General features: G+C 39.8%; 1 protein-coding gene across 2 annotated transcripts in view; it reads left to right on the top strand.

Annotated features, from left to right (window-relative positions):
* The window catches only part of USP22 (ubiquitin specific peptidase 22), a 272625-nt gene that overhangs the window by 210573 nt on the left and 41951 nt on the right, over positions 1–20101 (top strand). For both annotated transcript variants that reach the window (XM_043966431.1, XM_043966439.1), the window contains one exon: positions 102–271. In XM_043966431.1, the coding sequence (XP_043822366.1) occupies positions 102–271 (170 nt within the window). The remainder of the gene's footprint in view (positions 1–101; positions 272–20101) is intronic.

Genomic DNA, 20101 nt, shown 5'->3' with positions numbered 1-20101 from the left:
TTATCTAATGTGATATATCACAAAAGACTCTGGATTTGAAGCACCAGTGACTAAAACTTGACATGTGTTCATTCTAATGATACTTCCTTTGTTCTTTCTAGGTCTACGAGGGCTGATCAATCTTGGGAACACGTGTTTTATGAACTGTATTGTCCAAGCACTTACCCACACTCCACTACTGCGAGATTTCTTCCTTTCTGACAGGCACAAATGTGAAATGCAAAGTCCCAGCTCGTGTCTGGTTTGTGAAATGTCTACGCTTTTTCAGGAGGTGAGTGCAGTTTTACTTCCAGCAATATTCCAACATAATGCTCTCTTTGTATAAAGAAGAAAAAGATACCTGGATGAGGAATGTCATTAATGATTTCACCTCAGTTCCGTAAAAACATGTATAACAATTGAATAGTATAGATAGGTATCCAGTATAGATGATGCACCCCTTTTTAAAAATGACTTTTTAGACTTTTTGTGTATACTTCTCAGGTTACATATGAGGAATTTGTTACAGACTTTGGCAGTGGGGATATGAACTCTGGAGAGCTTACTGCAAAAGACTGACTTTGTAGTATAGGCCACTAGGTTACCTGAGAGATTCTGTAAAAACTGCAAGGAATTCGTTATTCTGTTCATTGTCATCCTTATTCATGGCAAAAGCATCCTAATAGGAGAAAATAGGATACGGTAGAGCAGTTTATTGATTGTGGACATCGTGCAGTGTTCCACTTGGCTCCTTTTCAATGAGAACAGATCTTGCCTCCGCATTTTTTCTACCCACCTTCCCTCACCCCCAACCCCCCCTCAGTGTGTTTAATCTTTACCTTGCAGATAGATACCAAAAGCTGCTTCTTTTGTGATTCATTGCACTGAAGGAACAATTTTAGGGCAGACTGGATCTGTGTCACCTGATTAGATTATGGGCAGCTTCCATTTTAGACTTTATCCAGCTCTCTTTACCAGCCTCCCTGTTGTTGTTTTTCCCTGTTGTGTCAATAGAACTCTCTACAGAGCAAAAAAGATCAATTCTCAGTTGTCTGTATGTCCTTAGTTTAAATGCATAATTTATGTTTTTGTAGAACATCTGTATGTTTCTTTTCAAATAGCCTCCTGTTGGTATTCATACTTTGTTTTCCAGGACATTCATAGGGCTTGTGAGAACACTTAATGACTTTGCCTTTACATACTATTCTTCATTGCCACATAAAAGCAGTCCAAGTATATAAAAGTCCTCGTTCCTTCCTGTTGCTTTTGAGATTAATAACCTCCAAAGTTGCTCTTGGAGGGTTAGAAAGAGGGACAGGAAAATCCAGCAGGTAAACAGCACAGTTATTTTTCCTAGGTTCACTGCTCCTAAGTCAGACAAGCTTTCTAGAATTAAAAAAGACATGCCATTAGCCATTAAGAATACACCCTGAAATGACCAATGTGGAAGTCAGATCTTCTCATCCTACCAGCAACTTGGCTTTCAGAGTCCCCATTCCTGTTATCTGAGGGGTGGAAAGAGTGTTCCCTGTTTTCTTCCTCTGAGATTCCACCAGAGAAAAACATTATCACTTACATAGCATTTTTTGTACCAGACTTGTGATATCATTGGTACAAAGTTCCCACTGAGGACTTTGTACCAGTGCAGACCACCCCTGCTCTCTGTCTCCTGTGCTCTGCTTCCTCTCTCATCTATAACACTTTGTTCACAATAATCCTGTGAGAAAAATCATTCTTCCCATTTTGCAGATGATGAAACTGTGACTGAGGTTAAATGATTTGCCTAAGGCCACCTAGACTCAGACATTGTGACCATTACTAGGAAAACAATGCTCTTTCGGGCATTTGCTCAGGAGCATCATTGTTGTGGCACAGTGGATAAAGCACTGACCCTGGAGTCCGGAGGACCCAAGTTCACCTCTGTGACCTTGGGCAAGTCACTTAACCCCAATTCCCTTAAACATCCAAGGCCATCTCCAGTCATCCTGATGTATACCTTGCCATGACCCAGATGACTCTGGAGGAGAGAGTGAGTTTGGTGACCTTGCACAGCCCTCCCTCACTTAAATCCAATTCAGTGCAAGTCATGACATCTGTCATGGTCCTCTTTGAGAATGAAGGACAAGGTGGCTCAGTGGATAGAGCACTGGCCCTGGAGTCAGGATGACCTGAGTTCAAATCCAGCCTCAGACACTTGACCCTTACTGGCTATGTGACCTGGGCAAGTCATTTAACCCTCATTGCCTTGTCAAAAAAATAAAAGAGGGGAAAAAAAGAACGAAGGACAAGCAACAACTATGGTCCTAGAACTAAAGGCTGGAAAGGGAAAAGACCTCAACCAAGAGAGGCCAAGAATCCCCTGTAAGGGAAAATTGGTCAAAAGCCTTCCAGTGAAGGGCCCACACCTTGCCAAAGCAACCTGTCTCACTCTGGGGTGGCTTGGTTAGTGGGAAGCTTTTTCCTTATATCAACTAATGCTGTCCCTAGGCAACTTCCATTCATTTCTCCTAATTTAGCCTCCTGGGACCAAGAAAAGTAAACCTGGTTCCCCTTCAGCTGAGAGCCCTTTAAGTCTCTTCAGATTAACCATCCCTGGTGCCTTCAGCTGGTCTTTGGGCCTCACGTCATGTTCTTTCCTCCTCTCACCATCCCACTTTCCCTCTTTTGGACACACTCCAGCTTGGCCGTGTCCTTTTTAAAATGTACCTATGACTAAATAACATAATCCAGAAGTGGTTTGGCCAAGGAGGAATATAATAAAATTATTTTCTGCATCATTCTGAACTATTCCTCTCATAACACGGTGAAGGATATAGGTACTTGCAAAGAATTTGTGATTTTGTCACTAATGGGAATTTTTCTCGTGGTGATTCACTTGCCCAACTTCGATCATGCTCTGTCTGTGACTTACTTAAATTCTAGGAAAGGTCTAGAACACACAGAGGTGAAGTGATTGACCCACAGTAACCCAGCTTGTCTTGTGGATTAGAATTCAGGTCTTCCTGACTCCAGATCTCAGCCCTTTGTCTCTCCTACACTATGCTGCTTCAGATGCCATTAGCTCTCCTTCTCCCTCTTCCCCTTCCCCCTCCCCCTCCAACAAAGTTTTCCAAAGTTGGAAATGTAACTAGTAGCTGGGCCATTTCCTCAGTGACTCCCCTTTGTCCATACACTCTCTGCATGGCCTTTCTTTAGGAATATTCCATGGGATTTTCTATTCCTTCTTTTTTTAACTTAAATGTTTTTGCATATATCATACATAACTAAGGACTACAGGATAATAATTTACAGCAAACCTTTGGGTTTTGTTGTCTTGCCTCTTAACTGTATTTGAATTTTTAAAGAGTGAACAGGGAAAAAAAAGAAAAAAGAGATTATAGACTATAAAGTCCACATTAGTCTCTTTCTTTAATTTGTAGCCTCTAAATCTGTATGCTTAGTCAGAGATGCAGTGGGAAGAATTACGTTTATGTTCTGTGAGCTGTCTTTCTCAGCCTGAAACAGTTCCAAGCTAGGCCAGGATAATGTGCTCTGTTGTGTTGAATCATAATATCCTTTGAAATCTCAGATTTAGCTGCCTTTTTTATGTCTTTGGCCTGTTTCTGGCGAGACTTCCTCTCCTAAATGCTCTTAAAATGCTCAAGGGGCCAAATAAACCATCCTTAACCAGCAGACCACTGTGTATATTTGGTCAGCAATGTGGAGAAATCTGCTGGGGGCTGTTTTCTTCCCCACTTCCAGGCCCTGACTTAGATCTCAGCTTGAAAAGACCATTTGATGTGATGGCTGGAGGCAGAGGCTTGGTGACCCCATTCCAGCTTCTTAAAAGGCAAAGCTTTCCCATAGTTGGGAAATTTCAGTGGTTGATCTCTTTATCACAAAAAGGGAAAGAAAATCTGTAATTATGACCCCCACATCTCATGATGGCAAGAAAGTAGAAAGCAGTCCTTGGTTTTATCTGTTTCATGGTTCAAGATCAGAATATTTGTATTCAAAGAAAGGTTAGGGCTTCTTTGGTCCAACCTGTGCCTGAATAGATTGCACAACTCCAGTAATGAAGAATTAATTTCCTTTCCAGTCATGTTCTAATTGTTAAGAAATATTAGGAGATTGTTACAAAATGCTTCCTTACATCCAACTAAATTTTTTTCTCTGCAACTTTTATCTCTTGTTCCTAGTTCTGCCAAATCAGGCCATGCAGAACAAAATGTGATCTGTTTTCTATGTGAAGAAAATTATTTTGTCTCTTCCAAGTATGTTTAGTTTGATCACACTTCCCCAAACACCTTTCCACACAAGATCACTTCTGTCCCTAACACAGCTCTTCTTTTTACCATTCTTCTTATTTGAGGATTTTGCCATGGTTCCCTCCCAAATCCCCTTTTTAAAACGTTTGGCTCTATGCATAGTATGCAATCCATGACCTCATGAAGGTATGCTTAAAAAGTATGAAACTGAAGTGCTCTTGTGATTCCAGGGTTCTTGCCATTCGCTTCATGACGTTTCAGGGTAATTCTACCCCTCTGAGCATTTTTTTTCTTTAGTGTTGCCATTGAGCTTTCAGAATGTAGCATAACTCTCAATCTTGAGGTCTGGTCATTCTTTCAATAAGAAAATCATAACCAGAAACCAGTCCTGAAATTAAATATTGTCATTTTTCTCCTGCTGAATAGAGGCCCAGTGTAACTTAGGCTTCCAAAGTCATTCAACAATATTTTATACAAAAACTTAGAGCGTAATAGAGAAAAACAGCATTGAAGGATTTGAACAGCTATGATCTGTGTAATCAGCTATGATTCCAGATGAGCAGTGAAGGGTTGAATAGGCATTTATTAAGTAAAACAAGTGTGCAAGCTCTGGAAACATAAATAGGAAACGTGACAGTTTGTTTTAAAAGAAAGTCTGTGGTATGTGATGGTGATGGAATATTATTGTGCTATAAGAAATGACAAGCAGGATGATTTCAGAAAGGCCTGAAAAGACTTGTATGAACTGATGTATAGTGAAATGAGCAGAACCGGGAGAATGTTGTACACAGAGACAGCAGTATTGATCGATGAAGAACCGTGAACGACTTGACTATTCTTAACAATACAGTGATCCAAGACAGTCCCAAAAGACTAACAATGAAGTATACTATTCACCTACAGAGGGAAAAAAAAACATATCGAACACAGACTGAAGCATGCTATTTTTCACTTTCTTTCATTCTTTTATTCAAGTTTCCTTGTTCAAAATGACTCATATGGTAATATTTTACATAAAAATTAAAAAGTGCCTACCCTCAATGAGGCTTATATTCTAATAAGGGGGGACAGAACACATGGAAGATCTCAGCTGCTAGGAAAGCAGATAATGATGCTTGGGGAGGTGGGGCAATGAGGGGTAAGTGACTTGCCCAGTGTCACACAGCTAGTAAGTGTCAAATCTCTGAGGTCGGATTTGAACTCAGGTCCTCCTGAATCCAAGGCCAGTGCTTTATCCACTGTGCCACCTAGCTGCCACCTAATGATGCCTTTTTATTAATGTCATTTCTATTAACAAAACCATATGGGTTTCTAATAGTGAACCATTTAACAGTGTCAAGAACTTTGGTGGCAAGAATTTTGTTTTTGAGGTCTTTGGTAGGTGTGGTTGCTGAGGAGACAGGGGCTGCAAGCACCTGCAGAAGTTGCCATGTTAGTGTTCTCAAAGGTGACTTCCCTTTTCTTGTGGCCACAAGGCCCAGCCTGGAAGAAAAGCTTTTGATCTAGAGGTGCTACTTTTGCAAGAGCTTTTGTGCTGACCTGCCCATCAGTGGTAGTTGAGGAGTTGATATAAGTAATGGCAGGCATGGTAACCTCCTTCTCCTCAAGGGGTACTCCCCCAATTAAGGCTGCAACAGCCAAATTGAAGCAGGGCCAGTTACAAGTTGATCCCTGCTATTCTCTGGGTTCTGGGTTGTCACCACCAGAGTATAAGGGGAGGTAAGGTGGTGTGATGTTTAAAATCTAATGTGTGGTTGCCTTATTCCTATCCCAAGTATAGGGAAAACTAGCTAGGGTTTACTTATAAATTTCGTGTCTTTCTTTATTTCATGGTTTGCTGTGACCTGCTGAATGGTGCTGAGTTAGAACGTGCTTTAGCAAAGCCTCTGCAAAAGAAGTATTCTTATAGTTTGTTTCTAGGATTATGCACAAAGTCTTTCTTCTAAGGTGGAAACTACCCCCAGAGTTTTCATTCTGTTGGCATAACCTTCAGTAATCCAAGTTTTTGCATTAAGCATGTATTAGTGAAAAAGAGTGGGTTAGCATTAGGGTTAGGGTTAGGGTTAGGGTTAGGGATCGCATTAGGGTTAGGGTTAGGGTTAGGGATCGCATTAGGGTTAGGGTTAGGGTTAGGGATCGCATTAGGGTTAGGGTTAGGGTTAGGGTTAGGGTTAGGTGTAGCCTAGTGTCCTCAGTTCCTCCACCACCAGCCTGTTCAGTCAGTGAACTGCCGGTCCCAGCTTCCTCTGAATCCCCAGGAGAGGTGGTCCATACACACTACTTCAAGCTAATTGGTTAGCATCATTGGCTCACTGGACTTGGGCGTGGTCCTGTGTTGATGTCAGAGTCCACAGTTCCTGAGAACACACCCTCTCTTCAGTCAGGCAGGTGTGGTTTCAATTGAATTAACTTTAAGTACATTAATCAGCAAAGTCAGTCAATCTCAGTCAATCCAATCAATCTGGGGCCTTTGGGCGTTGGCAAAGCTCATTATTTTCTTACAGTGTTCTGACCTGCTTTGCACATTGCCCTGTGGGTGATCTAAAACTTGGGTTTTTTTTCAGAGAGTGAATGTATTTCAAAACAGTCAAACAATGTTACTAAAAGTTTGGGGGGGGGCAGCTAGGTGGCACAGTGGGTAAAGCACCAGCCCTGGATTCAGGAGGACCTGAGTTCAAATCTGGCCTCAGACACTTGACACTTACTAGCTGTGTGACCCTGGGCAAGTCACTTAACCCCCATTGCCCTGCAAAAAAACCCCAAAAGTTTGGGGGGCAGGAGGTTGGAAGAGATCACAACCTGTGATTTCATTACTTTAGAGGGCTCCCCCTAATGCAGATCAGAAACTCATCTCTAATCCTGAGAGGCTACAGAGCTAGTATGTATCAGAAACAAGATTTAGGAGTTAGGTTAGGGAGACCTGGGTTCAAGACAACCCAGTAAGTATCAAGTGTCTGAGGTCGGATTTGAATTCAGGTCCTTCTGAATCCAGGGCCGGTGCTCTATCCACTGAGCCACCTAGCTGCCCCTGCATCCTTTCTTAAGAAAAAAATATATGTATTCATTGTCCTCCTAGTTTCATCCTTAAATGCTTTCAAGTTGAACTAGCTAAATTTTCTCAACATCTTTCTGTTTCTGTTCCTCGTTACAAGACTGTGTTCAAAATTGTCCATCCATCTCCTCTGTAAGAGTTTACAAACCAGTCTATACTCTAAATTAGTGTTGCCCTTGGGTACTATATCTTTCCTATTGCCAGGGAGGTTAAATGTTGACTGGCTGGGGCTTTTCAGTCTGCTTGTTTGACAGTTGATTTATATCAGTTACACTTTTTTAGGAAATGGTGATGGCCCATGTTGATACATGATCTGTTTCCTATATTTCACTGTCAACAGCCATTTTAGATAGGTCAGATTGGAAATACCTGAATTACATGCCACATCTTCTCCTTTTTATTATTTCTTTTCATCTTTTAATGATTTTTATCTTTGTTTTAATGTCAAATGGTTCAACTATACAGTTAATCCAGAAATAACTTACATGTTGGCATCCAGTCATTTGCTATCTGTTTGAATGTTTCCCTTTTGTAATGTTATTTTGTGTTGCAGTCTTTAGTGGCTTGATTTTCTCGTCTCAGAGAGTGCATTCATGATAAATAGATGTAAAGCTTCTATATGATCCGTAAACCTTTGGCTTCTGCCTCTTACTTTTGAATCATTTTTCAATACTTTTTATAGTCCTTTGCTCACCTTTGCATTTGCATGACCAAGATTTAAAGTATATTTTTGCTTAATTTAGAGGATCTCTTCAACTTCATGCTCTGTAATGGCTACTAGTGCGTAAGCTGTTGTTTTCATCCTTGTGTTTTTTGAGATGCTTGTAATTCCTTTTTTTTTTCAGTGATAACCTTCAAACCATCCTTCCATTTAGCTGCAACTTATTTTTATCTAATGGCTTCTTTTATAGAGAGACTATATCAGGATTGATATTTAATTTCTCCTGTATCTTCCAGTATCTACTCATTCACTAGACAAGGATCTCATCTTTGGAGTACCAAAAGTTAATTTAATGTGTATGGATGGTCTATAAACTATTTAATTCCTAATAACCATCTGCCCCCTTTTACACAGCTCTGAATTGAAAGGAAGCCACACAGCACTGACGGTCATTTCGTGTCTTTCTTTATTTCATGGTTTGCTGTGACCTGCTGAATGGTGCTGAGTTAGAACGTGCTTTAGCAAAGCCTCTGCAAAAGAAGTATTCTTATAGTTTGTTTCTAGGATTATGCACAAAGTCTTTCTTCTAAGGTAGAAACTACCCCCAGAGTTTTCATTCTGTTGGCATAACCTTCAGTAATCCAGTAACTTCTTCTCTGTGCATCATAAGATCAGGACTTTGTTATTCATTAGGCTCCAACTGAATAATTTGGCTTGGAGTTTTCTTTGTCAGCTTGAGTGGAGTCTATAGTGGAGTGCCTTAGGGATCTGTCCCTGCCTGTACTTTAGTGAACATTCTTACCAGTCACTGTCAATTTCACCTCTGCAGTGTCTCTCCTCTACACTCCTTTTTTTTCTCTGACATTGCCACCACCCTGGTACAGCCCTCATCATCTCACATTTGGACTATTGCAATAGCCTGCTGAAAGTTATGCCTATATCAGGTCTTCCCCTAATCTAGTCTGTTTTCCACTCAGCTATGTTGGGGAGGTAAGGTATAAGAAGACTAGAAAGGTAGAAGAGAGCTAGGTTATTAAGGGTTTTGAATGCCAAACAGAGCATTTTATATTTGATCCTAAGGCTATAGGGAGCCACAAGAGTTTGTTGAAGGCTCAAATCAGGTGCCTTTCCTAATTCTCTGACTTATTAATGTTCTCCCCCACTCCCCAAGAATTTATTTTGCATTTATTTCTGTACATCTCCCCATCCCTCGAAATGTAAGGTTCTTGAAGACAGGTACGAGTTTGTTTGGTATTGTTTTTATCTCCAGAGCTTAGCCCATGCTCACCGTAGATGCTTTTCAAACAAATTGAGTTTAAGGCAGTATGGTATCATGGAAAAAATACTGGCATGGAGAGGGGGAAGGGAGGGGCACAAAGGACCAGGCCACTTCACAATTCTGGGCATCAGTTTCCTCATCTTTTAAATGTAGAGTTTGCTTTTGGTGACCTCCAGGTTTCCATACAGCCTTGAATCCAAGCTAACTCACCCACTGATTCCTATTGGTGCAAGCTATCCCTACAGTAATGGTAATGTTCTCCCTATTCAAGTCCTTTTCTTCTTTCAAGGCCACCCTAGAGTATGCCTTTTGAATAAAGCCTCTCCTGATTTCTTCCCCTTCTCCTTCCCTGTCTCCTACCTCACCCTAGCTAAATAAATCTCTTCTCCCTCCAAATTTTTTAAATGTCTATGATATTATAGCCTTATTACATTCTGACATGCAGCGTACTTATTTAAGGTACATGTTGTATTATTCATATAATATTCTAAGTTCTTTGAGGGAAGTGATTCTTGTTTTTTATTTTTTCATTTTGTAGCTCTATCACTAATTCTATCAGAGGTGCTGCTTAAAAAGGACTTTTTCCATTTCAAACTATTAAATCTGTTTTTCAAAATAGGCATCTTCAGAAAAGATGAAATATTTTCTAGACTTTGTAGAGATTTATAATTGCTCTGCCCATCCTTTTAGAGTCCCTTAATGAAACTGAGGGTCTTGTCAAAAATGCCATTTTTAGTATTCTACCTTATTTCCTAGCTGACTGTACCTTGGGTATAGGAACAGAAGAAATCCTGGACTTGTTTTGTGCAGACTATTAAGGGAGGAAGTGGAAAATTAGGGGCAGCTAGGTGGTGCAGTGGATAGAGCACCGGTCCTGGATTCAGGAGGACCTGAGTTCAAATCCGGCCTCAGACACTTAACACTTACTAGCTGTGTGACCCTGGGCAAGTCACTTAACCCCAACTGCCTCACCCCCCCAAAAAAAAAAAGGAAGTGGAAAATTAGAGTGAGTATTTATAATCTCCATATCAAATTATTTCATTTAATAATAAATTCTGTTTGGAGGGCAGCTAGGTGGTGCAGTGGATAAAGCACCAGCCCTGGATTCAGGAGGACCTGGGTTCAAATATGGCCTCAGACACTTAACACTTACTAGCTGTGTGACCCTGGGCAAGTCACTTAACCCCAATTGCCCTGCCCCCCCCCAAAGATGTTTTCCTCCAACTGCAAGTCTTGCTTCGTTTCAAGCAACTATGTTGTCACATTATTTTATCACTTACTGATATCTCCCAATTTTTAACATTTTGAACTGATATTTCAGTCTTGAGGTACTAATAATAAAAACCCCTCTACTTATTTGGTTGTTGACAACATTCATTGTTATTCCTCAAATAATAATCCCCTTTTCCCAAGAAAATGCAGTTCCTGTTTTGGAGGGGGGGAAAGAGTTGGTAATATTTAGGTTGCAAGAACTTTGAATCAGAAAAATGGGTTAGTTCCATTCAGTCAGTGTATAATAAATGTAAAGTAAAATAATAAAATGCATTCAACTGAAAAAGGAGACTGGGTATAAAATGGGATTCAGTATACAGCCATGTGCCACATGTAAGTGATGTAATGTCTCATAATAACAGCACTGACATGTTTATCATTTCCTACCTAACGTCACTGAAACTTCATTGTAATATTTTCTGGTTAATAATTCATTTTTAACATTATTTCTATGGACCTAGATGTCCCTACTAGCATTGGGTTGTTTTACCAAAAATATTTTTAAAGAATCAATTGACATTATGAGGTAGTTGTTTTGTTTTTGTTGTTTTGTTTTGTGGGGCAGTGAGGGTTATGTGACTTGCCCAGGGTCACATGGCTAGTAAGTGTCAAGTTTCTAAGGCTGGATTTGAACTCAGGTCTGCCTGAATCCAGGGCCAGTGCTTTATCCACTGCTCCACCTAGCTGCCACCAAGGTAGGTGTTTTAAACACTTTGAACGTGGGTAGTTCTAATAGGTTGAATATCAGAATAAATTTTGACCAGTGGAAAGTTCAGTGTGATTGGGCATTTGTATCTTCCTTAAGACTGTAGTTCATCATATTTTATTGTTTTGAAAACTAGTCATCATCTTTAGCTTTCTGAACCAGTAAAGTAGAGCTAATGAAATATAGCAAATGACTAGAAAAGTTTTGATTTTGTTTGAATTACCAGCTCTGTGGCCTTGAGCAATATGGCTTAATCTCTCTGGACCTCAATTTCCTTACTTATAAACTGATATAATTTAGCTAAATTATCTCTAATGGTATAGAGGTTCAGCTCCATCTCTAGCACTAAAATCGGCTTGAATTTCTTTGTTTTAAAAAATGAGTTATGGATATCTTTTGTCTTTGCATTACAGTCTTTTCCATACTTCCCCCTCCGTATTGAGTCCTCCCTAATGACAAAAGAAAAACAAACAAAACATCTGATGTAATAACTGCATCTGTACAAATATCTTGTACTAGTAACCCTCTGCTTCCTAGCTCTGAGGGAGGAGGTGTGTTTCGTGATCTGTCCCCCAGGGCCTTCATTGCATTTTAATAGTTAATCAAAAGTTCACCTTCCTTCTGGTGATCATTATATTTACATTGTATTAGTCATTGTATAACATTCTCTTGATTCTGTTTATTTCCTCTGCATCATTTCATAGAAACCTTTGCATATTTCTCCAGATTCCTTGTTTGTCATTTTTATTGCACATTAATATTCCCTTCTATTCCTATGCAATAGTTTTTTTTCAACTGTTCCCCAGATGATGGGGACCCACTTTGTTTCCAGTTCTTTGCTACTACAAAAATTGTATCTGTGAACATTTTGATACGTATTAGACCTTTGGAGTAAGTATATATCCAATAGTTGGGCCTTTGAGTCCAGAGGTATGGACAGTATAGTTACTTTTCTTTCCTAACTTCAAATTAATATCTAAAATGATAGGACCACTTCACAGCTATACTTACATCAGTGTGCCTCTCATCAAAGCCTTTCTGACTTTGACTATCAGTCAGTAAACATTTATTAAACACCTCTTTTGTGCCAGACTCTATTCTAAGCCCCGGGGTTACAGATACAACACACACACACACACACACACACACACACACACACACACACACACCCACACACCAGTCCATGCCCTCAAAGAACTTAAAATCAAAAAGGGAAGAGTTTATACTTTAACTGAAGTAAGCCAGCCTTCTTTTCTCTTACTTAATTCTGGTTGGAGAAGTCCCACAGTAGTATAGTCAAGTGAGAAATGAGAAGGTAGCTGAACTGGGCTCTCTCCCCAAACGGAGGTTTGGAGTTCATGTGCCCCCTGTCCAATCAGAGAGCCAGGGAGTGATGAGGCAGGATCCCAAGGTGATGAAAGCTTATCCCATTGAGAGAGTTGACATCTTGGCCAGGTTGCATGGTGTGAAGTGAAACCTCAGAAGTGTTTTAATCATATTTCTCTTGCTCTTACTGATTTAGGGCATGTTTTATGTGGTCATTTGTTGAAGTCAGAGTCAAGTCAAGACCAGACTCTTCTAAACTCTTGCTTCCCTTAAGAAGCAACATCGATGAGCTGAAGCACAGGAACATAATTGGCCCCACTCGATTTGTGCTTGGGTGTAGAACTTAGAACCATGGAATATAACTCTTAAAATAAAGAATCTGACCCTGTGAAAGTTAAGAACTATCCAGTCTACCTGCCACACTACCCATACATCATCTCTTTTTCTTATCGGTTTTTGATCTTTGTGAAGAACTATGTAGTGATCCTTTACAAAAAGAGATCTCATGTCATCATCATCTGCACAGTCATCTCCAGGACCGTTGTGGCAAGTAAACTGGAGAATGGTTCTGTTCCATATACTTACTTCTCAATGGGGCATCAGGGAGGAGGAGCTAGAGTGTGGGGCAAAACTGGTTTCAAACAACCTCCCTGCACTCCCCTTCGCCATGGACAAGTCAAATGACCTCTCTGAACCTCACATTCCTTATCTGTCAAATGGGAATCTTTATGAGGTATTTTTACCTCAGAGGGTTATTGTGAGGCTTAAATGCCGTAACATTATGTAAAATCACTTGTAAGGTTTTTTAGGTGTTATGTTAATGTCACATGATTGTTGCATATTGCTCAATAAATATAAAATATTTTAAAAGTTCCATCCTAAGCAACCAATATGATATTGACCATCTTTTTATGTATAATAATTTCAGGTAACTCAGAGCATAGTTTTACAATATCCTACAAGTGTATTTTGGGGCTGCAATTTAACTGTTCAAATTTAAGTAAAATTGTTCCAAGGTCAAGGTGGGAAAAGTGATGGGTAAGGAACATCAGTTAGCAAGCAGTCAGGTTTTTAAGCTAATGATATTGTCATTTGTAGCAGGGCAGCTATTTAGGCATAGAAATTTTCTCTTTAAGAATTTTTAAAAATTCTCCCACAGAGAACCGCTCCAACCTCTCTCCATCCCAGTGAAATTTCAGTAGATAAAGCTAGGAGGTTTGGTTTTTGTTGGGTTTTTTTTCTTTTTCTGAGCACCACATATGTTATGCTTTTAGAATAAGTAATTGCAGCAATTAACATTTTAGCTTCTGCTGCTTTAACAGTTCCCTCTCATTTGAAATATAATGGAGTAAAGGCTTACACGCTTCCAGTAGAGAGCAAATAGGGGAAAGATCACAACTCTCCTTAAATTGCAGAACTATAACGTGCTGGTTTAGTGAGCTACGGACATGTGGGATTTATTGCTCTTGCATTTTTGCCACCACTGACTTGTGACCTAAATTAGGATATGAATGTGATTAAATCTAGCCAATCATGGAGGCCCCAGAGGAAGCTTATCAATGTTCTCTATTTCCTCCTGCCACCCACGCTTTTCTACAGCTTAACAGGATTGGCAAGGATATCATCAGCTCTCCTCCCAAACACTGGATTGAGAGGAAGTTGGAAATATAGATGCAGTGAATGTAGCAGTAGCCTGCACTGGGTCTGTTGACAGATTCCTTCAACTAAAATATCTAACTCTCACACTAAACCAACCCCCAGCGTTTAGTCAAGGAGTTTTTTTTGTTTGTTTTTGAACTATATACTAGGAGAAGCATTGGTATAGGAAACTAAGAGAAATTGTCCTCTAAATCCTGCACCTGTCTTCCATAAATGGAAGCAAAAATGATGTCACATTTCCCCACAGATTCCTGTACCATTTGCAAACTTTTTTGGGAGGGGGCAAGTCCAGTTCAGTATTTTGGGTTTTTTTGTTTTTGTTTTTTTAGTGAGGCAGTTGGGGTCAAGTGACTTGCCCAGGGTCACACAGTAAGTGTTAAGTGTCTGAGGCTGGATTTGAACTCAGGTACTCCTGACTCCAGGGCCCGTGCTCTATCCACTGCGCCATCTAGCTACCTCCGGTATTTTGTTTTTAATACTGTTTCCCCTCTCTTGAGAGACAACATGATAGCAAATGGAGTCTGGACCAGATGTTAGACCAGAGTTTAAGTCCTTTATCTTATACTTACTGGGGGGTCATAAGAAAGTCACTTAACCTCCCTGAACCTCAGCTTTTTTATCTGTAAAATAAGAACAGTCTGACCTGTAGAGCCCACCTCACAAGGTTGTAGGTGAGACTCTAATAAGGTGGTCCATACAAAGTCCTTTACATAGAAAGTCCTTCGCAAATCTTAAACTCATATTCTCAAATGAATCCATAATTTCAGTGTTCACTCCAGGGATATATAGATCCTAACCCGTCCATGCCTACCTGGGTGAGTCTTGTCTTTGTCCTCCCATAAGCTCGTAGGGGATAGGGGATCACCACATATGCTTGCAGCTTTGTTCGATTTCTCCTGAGGGTCCCATTGGAGTACATAATATAGGCCATCCATTAGCTATCCCTCACTCTCATGATGTGACTGGTCATTTTCAGGCACACAATCCTTTGTTGTTTGGATTTTTCTTTGTAGTTTCTTATTGGTTATGTGTTACAGCTCAGACCAACATGGACCTCTCCATTGCCCCCCTCTGAGGAAAAACTCCCATTTTATTTTGTTTTTTTGGGTTTTTTTGTTTTGTGGGACAATGAGGGTTAAGTGACTTGCCCAGGGTCACACAGCTAGTAAGTGTCAAGTGTGTGAGGCTGGATTTGAACTCAGGTCCTCCTGAATCCAAGGTTAGTGCTTTATCCACTGCGCCACCTAGCTACCCCAAAAACTCCCATTTTAATTCTTTGGAGATGGCAGCATGGTTATCACTCATAGCCACAGCACAACAGATGAAGACTGGTATAAAAAAGATGAGCCTTTGTTTTGGGGAGAAGTTTGAGATCTTTAAAAGAGTTTGTAATTTTCCTGAAGTAACCCAATCTTCTTTTCTCTTACTTAATTCTAGGCCCACAATATAATAAAATCCTGAATCAGGGGGTCAGAATATAGGAGTACAGTAGGAATTCATAGGAGAAGGGAGGGAGTTCAGAGAGTTGCTAGAGTAGTTATGCAAGATTTTCACTGATGAAGACTGAACTTGATTAGGGCCTTTATTGATAATAACAACTTCTATTTATGTCACCCCTTACAGTTTACAGAATGCTTTCCCAAGATAGTTCTCTGAAGCAGTAGATGGTATCCCCACTTTTCAAATGGGGAAACTGAAGGTTATATGACTTGTCCTTGGTCGCACAGCTACAAATGCACTTGAGCTAGGGTCTTCTAAATCCAAAGTCCAAACTTCTTTCCACTAGACCAGGGAATCCTTGAAAAATACATAAAATATAGATGAAAGGAGGCATTCCAGGTGAGGAAAATAGGAGCAAAAACATAGAATTGGAAAAGATGTGCTATGTCTGTTATATTTTTATACTTCCACCTTTTAAAAAATTTGAGGTTACAGGCAAGGATTCATAAAGTCTTTTTACTGCATAATCTACTTACTTCAAAGTCTCTTTACTAGGTTAACTAAACTTATTTGCTTTTTAGTGTTTTGCCCTGCCATTTAGGTTGCGTGGTATTTGTAGTCATAGGCCTCAATAAAATTACTGAAGGAATGTGTAACTAAGATTTAGAGATTCCAAACAAAATGCTTATTCATATTAGTTTTGGTTTTGGTTTTTTTGGGGTGAGGCAGTTGGGGTTAAGTGACTTGCCCAGGGTCACACAGCTAGTAAGTGTTAAGTGTCTGAGGCTGAATTTGAACTCAGTTCCTCCTGACTCCAGGGTCAGTGCTCTATCCACTGTGCCACCTAGCTGCCCCCACATTAGTTTTTTAAAAATATTTTAAAATTAAACTAATAGATTATCATTAAAAGTAGTAGCACTAACTCCGCTTATAATGCTTAGACATTTACAACGAACTTTCTTCCTCACAATAGTCTATGGATAGGTACTGAAAGTGGTATTAGACCCATGTACAGAGAAACTGAGACTTCAAATGTAAGCTCCTTGAGAAGGGAAGGGGACCTGGAGTATCTAAGCTTTCCGTTTTGCCCTGGGCCTGGCTTAGTGCACTGCTCAGTATTGACATTCATTTCTCAACCCTCTGTACTCTGGCTTCTGACTTCATCACTCTCTCCAAAGTGACCAGTGGTCTCTTAATTACCAGCTTGAGCTCTCTGCAGTGTTTGTCACTGTTGATCACCCTTTCCTCCTTGATACTCTAACGTTTTTGTGACCCTGTTCTCTTGGTTCTCCTACTTTCCCTCCTTTGCTGAATCATCCTACACTTCTCACCTCCTAACTGGTAAATGTCCCAGTGTTCTTTCATGGGGCCCTTTCTCTCTCTCTTTCTTTCTCACTGGTAACTTTACCAGCTCCCATAGGTTCAGTCATCCTCTCTGTGCAGATTAATCCCAGCTTTCTTCTCTTCGTCAGCAGCTACCTCAGACTAGATGTCCTGTGGACATCTCAAAGTAGTCATGTTCAAAACCGAACTCAATTTCCCCTCAGACTCAGTAGTCGTGTTTGTTTCTGCTGAGGGTATCCCCATCCTTCCAGGCACTTGGATTCACAACCTTGACGTTGTCCGTTGCTGTGGACTCTCCTCACACAACCATCCCAGAGCTAATCAGTTGCCAAATCTTGTTTTCTCCTCCACAGTGTCATTTATATCTGTTCCCTTCTCTTGACTCACATGGCCACCACCCCAGTTCAGCAACTGAGCCTCTTGCTTGGACTATTGCAGTAGCTTCCTAATTGTTTTTCTTGCCTCCCCTGCCCCACCCCTCCGCCCCATAAACTTCCCATTATTGCCTCTAGTATCTCCTTCACAGTCTGGCCCCTTTTCCCTTCCTAGCCTTCACTTATACTCTTCTTCCCTCCTCACCTTCCCCCCTCCAAAAAAACAGCTGTACTTATGTAATACCTTCTACTCAAAGCCTCTCCTGATCAGTACCAAGCCATTGCCCTCCCTCCCCAGCCCCAAAATTACTATAGATCTGGCATGTAATAAATATTTGTTGGTTGGTTTGTAAATGTTGATGTTGATATATCAAACTGATTTTCCTAGGTAGTTAAAGGTCTTTATCTTTGCCACTCGTAGTCTTTATCATTTGACATTTTAAAGCCTGAAGTTTAAATATTAGACTTCTTTGTATTTTAAGCTTGGGGTTTCTCTTTGGTAATGGTTTGTGAATTTTATCAATCTTTACTTAACCCTGAGCTTTCAATACTTCTGGCCAACTTTCACAATATTTTCCTGTATTATGATTTTCAAGCTTTTTAGATCATTATTTTTCAGCGAGACCTATGATGCTTAAGTTATCTCTGCACAACCTGTCTTCACAGCCACTCACTTAGGCTTATATAGAATTCATATTTCTTCAAATGTTGATAGGTTTGTTTCTGTTCTATTAAATTTTCTTCAAGATCTTTGAGTTTTTGCTATTCTCTCCCCATACACCCCCATTTCTTTTCTTTTTTTATAAGACAAAAGTAAAAAGAACAGATTTGAAACTAAAACTCATTGACTTGTTTTGGAGACAAGTGGTCTCAGTTGTCTATGCTCCCATTTATCTTACTGATTTTCTTCGTTGAGAGCCTCGATTTCTGTCTTAGTTTCATTTTTTATGTCATCTATTTTTATTTCCTATTTGAACCATTCTTTGGTTTCTCTTGTTTTATTGTTTTTGTGATCCTGTATAATTCATCTGCTTTCTTTTTCATTTGGAGTTTAGGGGACTACCCTTTGTCACTGCATAATTTTTCTTTTTTCAGTCTATCTTATTTTTTTCTAGATTATCTATTCACTTTCCCTTCTTTTTTTTAAACCTCCTTGCTAGTTTATCTGTTGAGAGTTTCTTTGACAGCTGTCCCTTGATTCTGATCAGTTACTTCTGTACTTTGTTTCCTCCCCTTCCTCTGCTGCATTGCATCACTGGCCACGCTCCTGAGACTAACCAGTATCTAAGGCCTGCTTGGCTGATGGGGATGGTTTGTAGTTTACAAACTCCATGGGGAAGGGCCACAGTTAGATCAGTATGTCCTTATTCCACACTGCGGAAGTCCCGTACCCTCCAACTAGATCTGACCTTCAGAGTCCCTCCTCCATTTCATAAACCTTCAACTTTATTTTTTATTTTGGGGCTGGATGAGTTCAGTACTCTGCCTGGTATTAGGAGGGATGTGGTAGGGTTCAGACCTGAGTACTGCCAGAGAGGAGCAGGATAGAAGCTAAACCTTGAAAAACAAGCCTATTGAATTGCTCACTGTAGGAGGTTAAGGTGAATGGGAACGTGTTGCAGCTCATCTTGCCACTTCTATTTCAGAAAGCTTTTCCCTGTGTGGCAGAATCCCATTCTTTTCTTCCTGCTGCAATTATAATTACTTTCATTTGGTGTAGTGTTTTTTGTTTGGTTGGTTTTTTTGAAGTTTTGCAGTGAGAAAGTTACACAGGGTGTCCAAAAAAATCTTAGTGCAGTTTAAAACTATTAAAGCTTGAAACTGAACTTAGACTTTTGGGACTTGTTATAAAATAGCAAAGCCTAATTATTTTGAGATCAGGTATTGAGCATACTTACTTACACTTAGATATTATTTCTAATACTGTTTTAAACTTGTTTTATTTTCTGAATATTTACAGAATTCATTTAGCCTTAAGTATGTAGCTACAGATTACATTTAAATAAATTACACTTGAATGAGGGCAAATCTAAACCTGTTACAGGTTTCCAATTTTCTATTCCACCTCATTCTGCCTCTTGTAGGTTAAGACCCATTAATGAGATGCTAGTACTTTGAGTTCCTGAGCACTTTAGATGAAAGGAATAAAGTACATTTAATGATGGCTAATCATGCTTCTTTACTCATGCCTCCATTTCCATCGTTATTATTCTTCAATAGAAATTGCTTCTTTAAAAAATAATAATTCTACATGTTTAAAAGACAAGCATTGTCTTTCCCTTATAAATGAAGACACATCTGTAATAATAGTAGAGATAGTCCGAGCAGACTGCTAACCTTTTAATGGTGTTCTGATGGGATGGGTTTCCTCTCTCCATAACTGAACAGCCAATTATTTGACAGAGTGCTTAATAGATTTCTTTCATCATAATGAAGCCTCATCTCTGTAAAGTAAAATCTGCTGCTAGGTCTGATGTCTGCAGTGGAGTCCTTAGAGAGTGCTATTGGTTAAAATGACCAGTGTGCTCCGAGACTAATTGAACAGAGCTATGCCACAGACAGGTTTTATTGCTGCAGTTCCTTGAATTATGTTGAATAGCAGCAGCAGCAGCAGATTTCACTTTCTACTCAAGTACCCTAGCACCACTGTCATTTTTGCTGGCATCTTTTCTCTATTGATCTTTTTTTATAAAGAGAAGGCATTTTTTGCATTGTCTGGTTATAGAAGTGCTGTTTCCCATTGAACAAAAAGTAGTTCATTG

This window comes from Dromiciops gliroides, chromosome 1 (assembly GCF_019393635.1).
Source record: "Dromiciops gliroides isolate mDroGli1 chromosome 1, mDroGli1.pri, whole genome shotgun sequence".
Classification (NCBI taxonomy): domain Eukaryota; kingdom Metazoa; phylum Chordata; class Mammalia; order Microbiotheria; family Microbiotheriidae; genus Dromiciops; species Dromiciops gliroides.
Note: the sequence above shows the minus strand (reverse complement) of the source record. Positions and strands in the feature narration are given on the sequence as shown.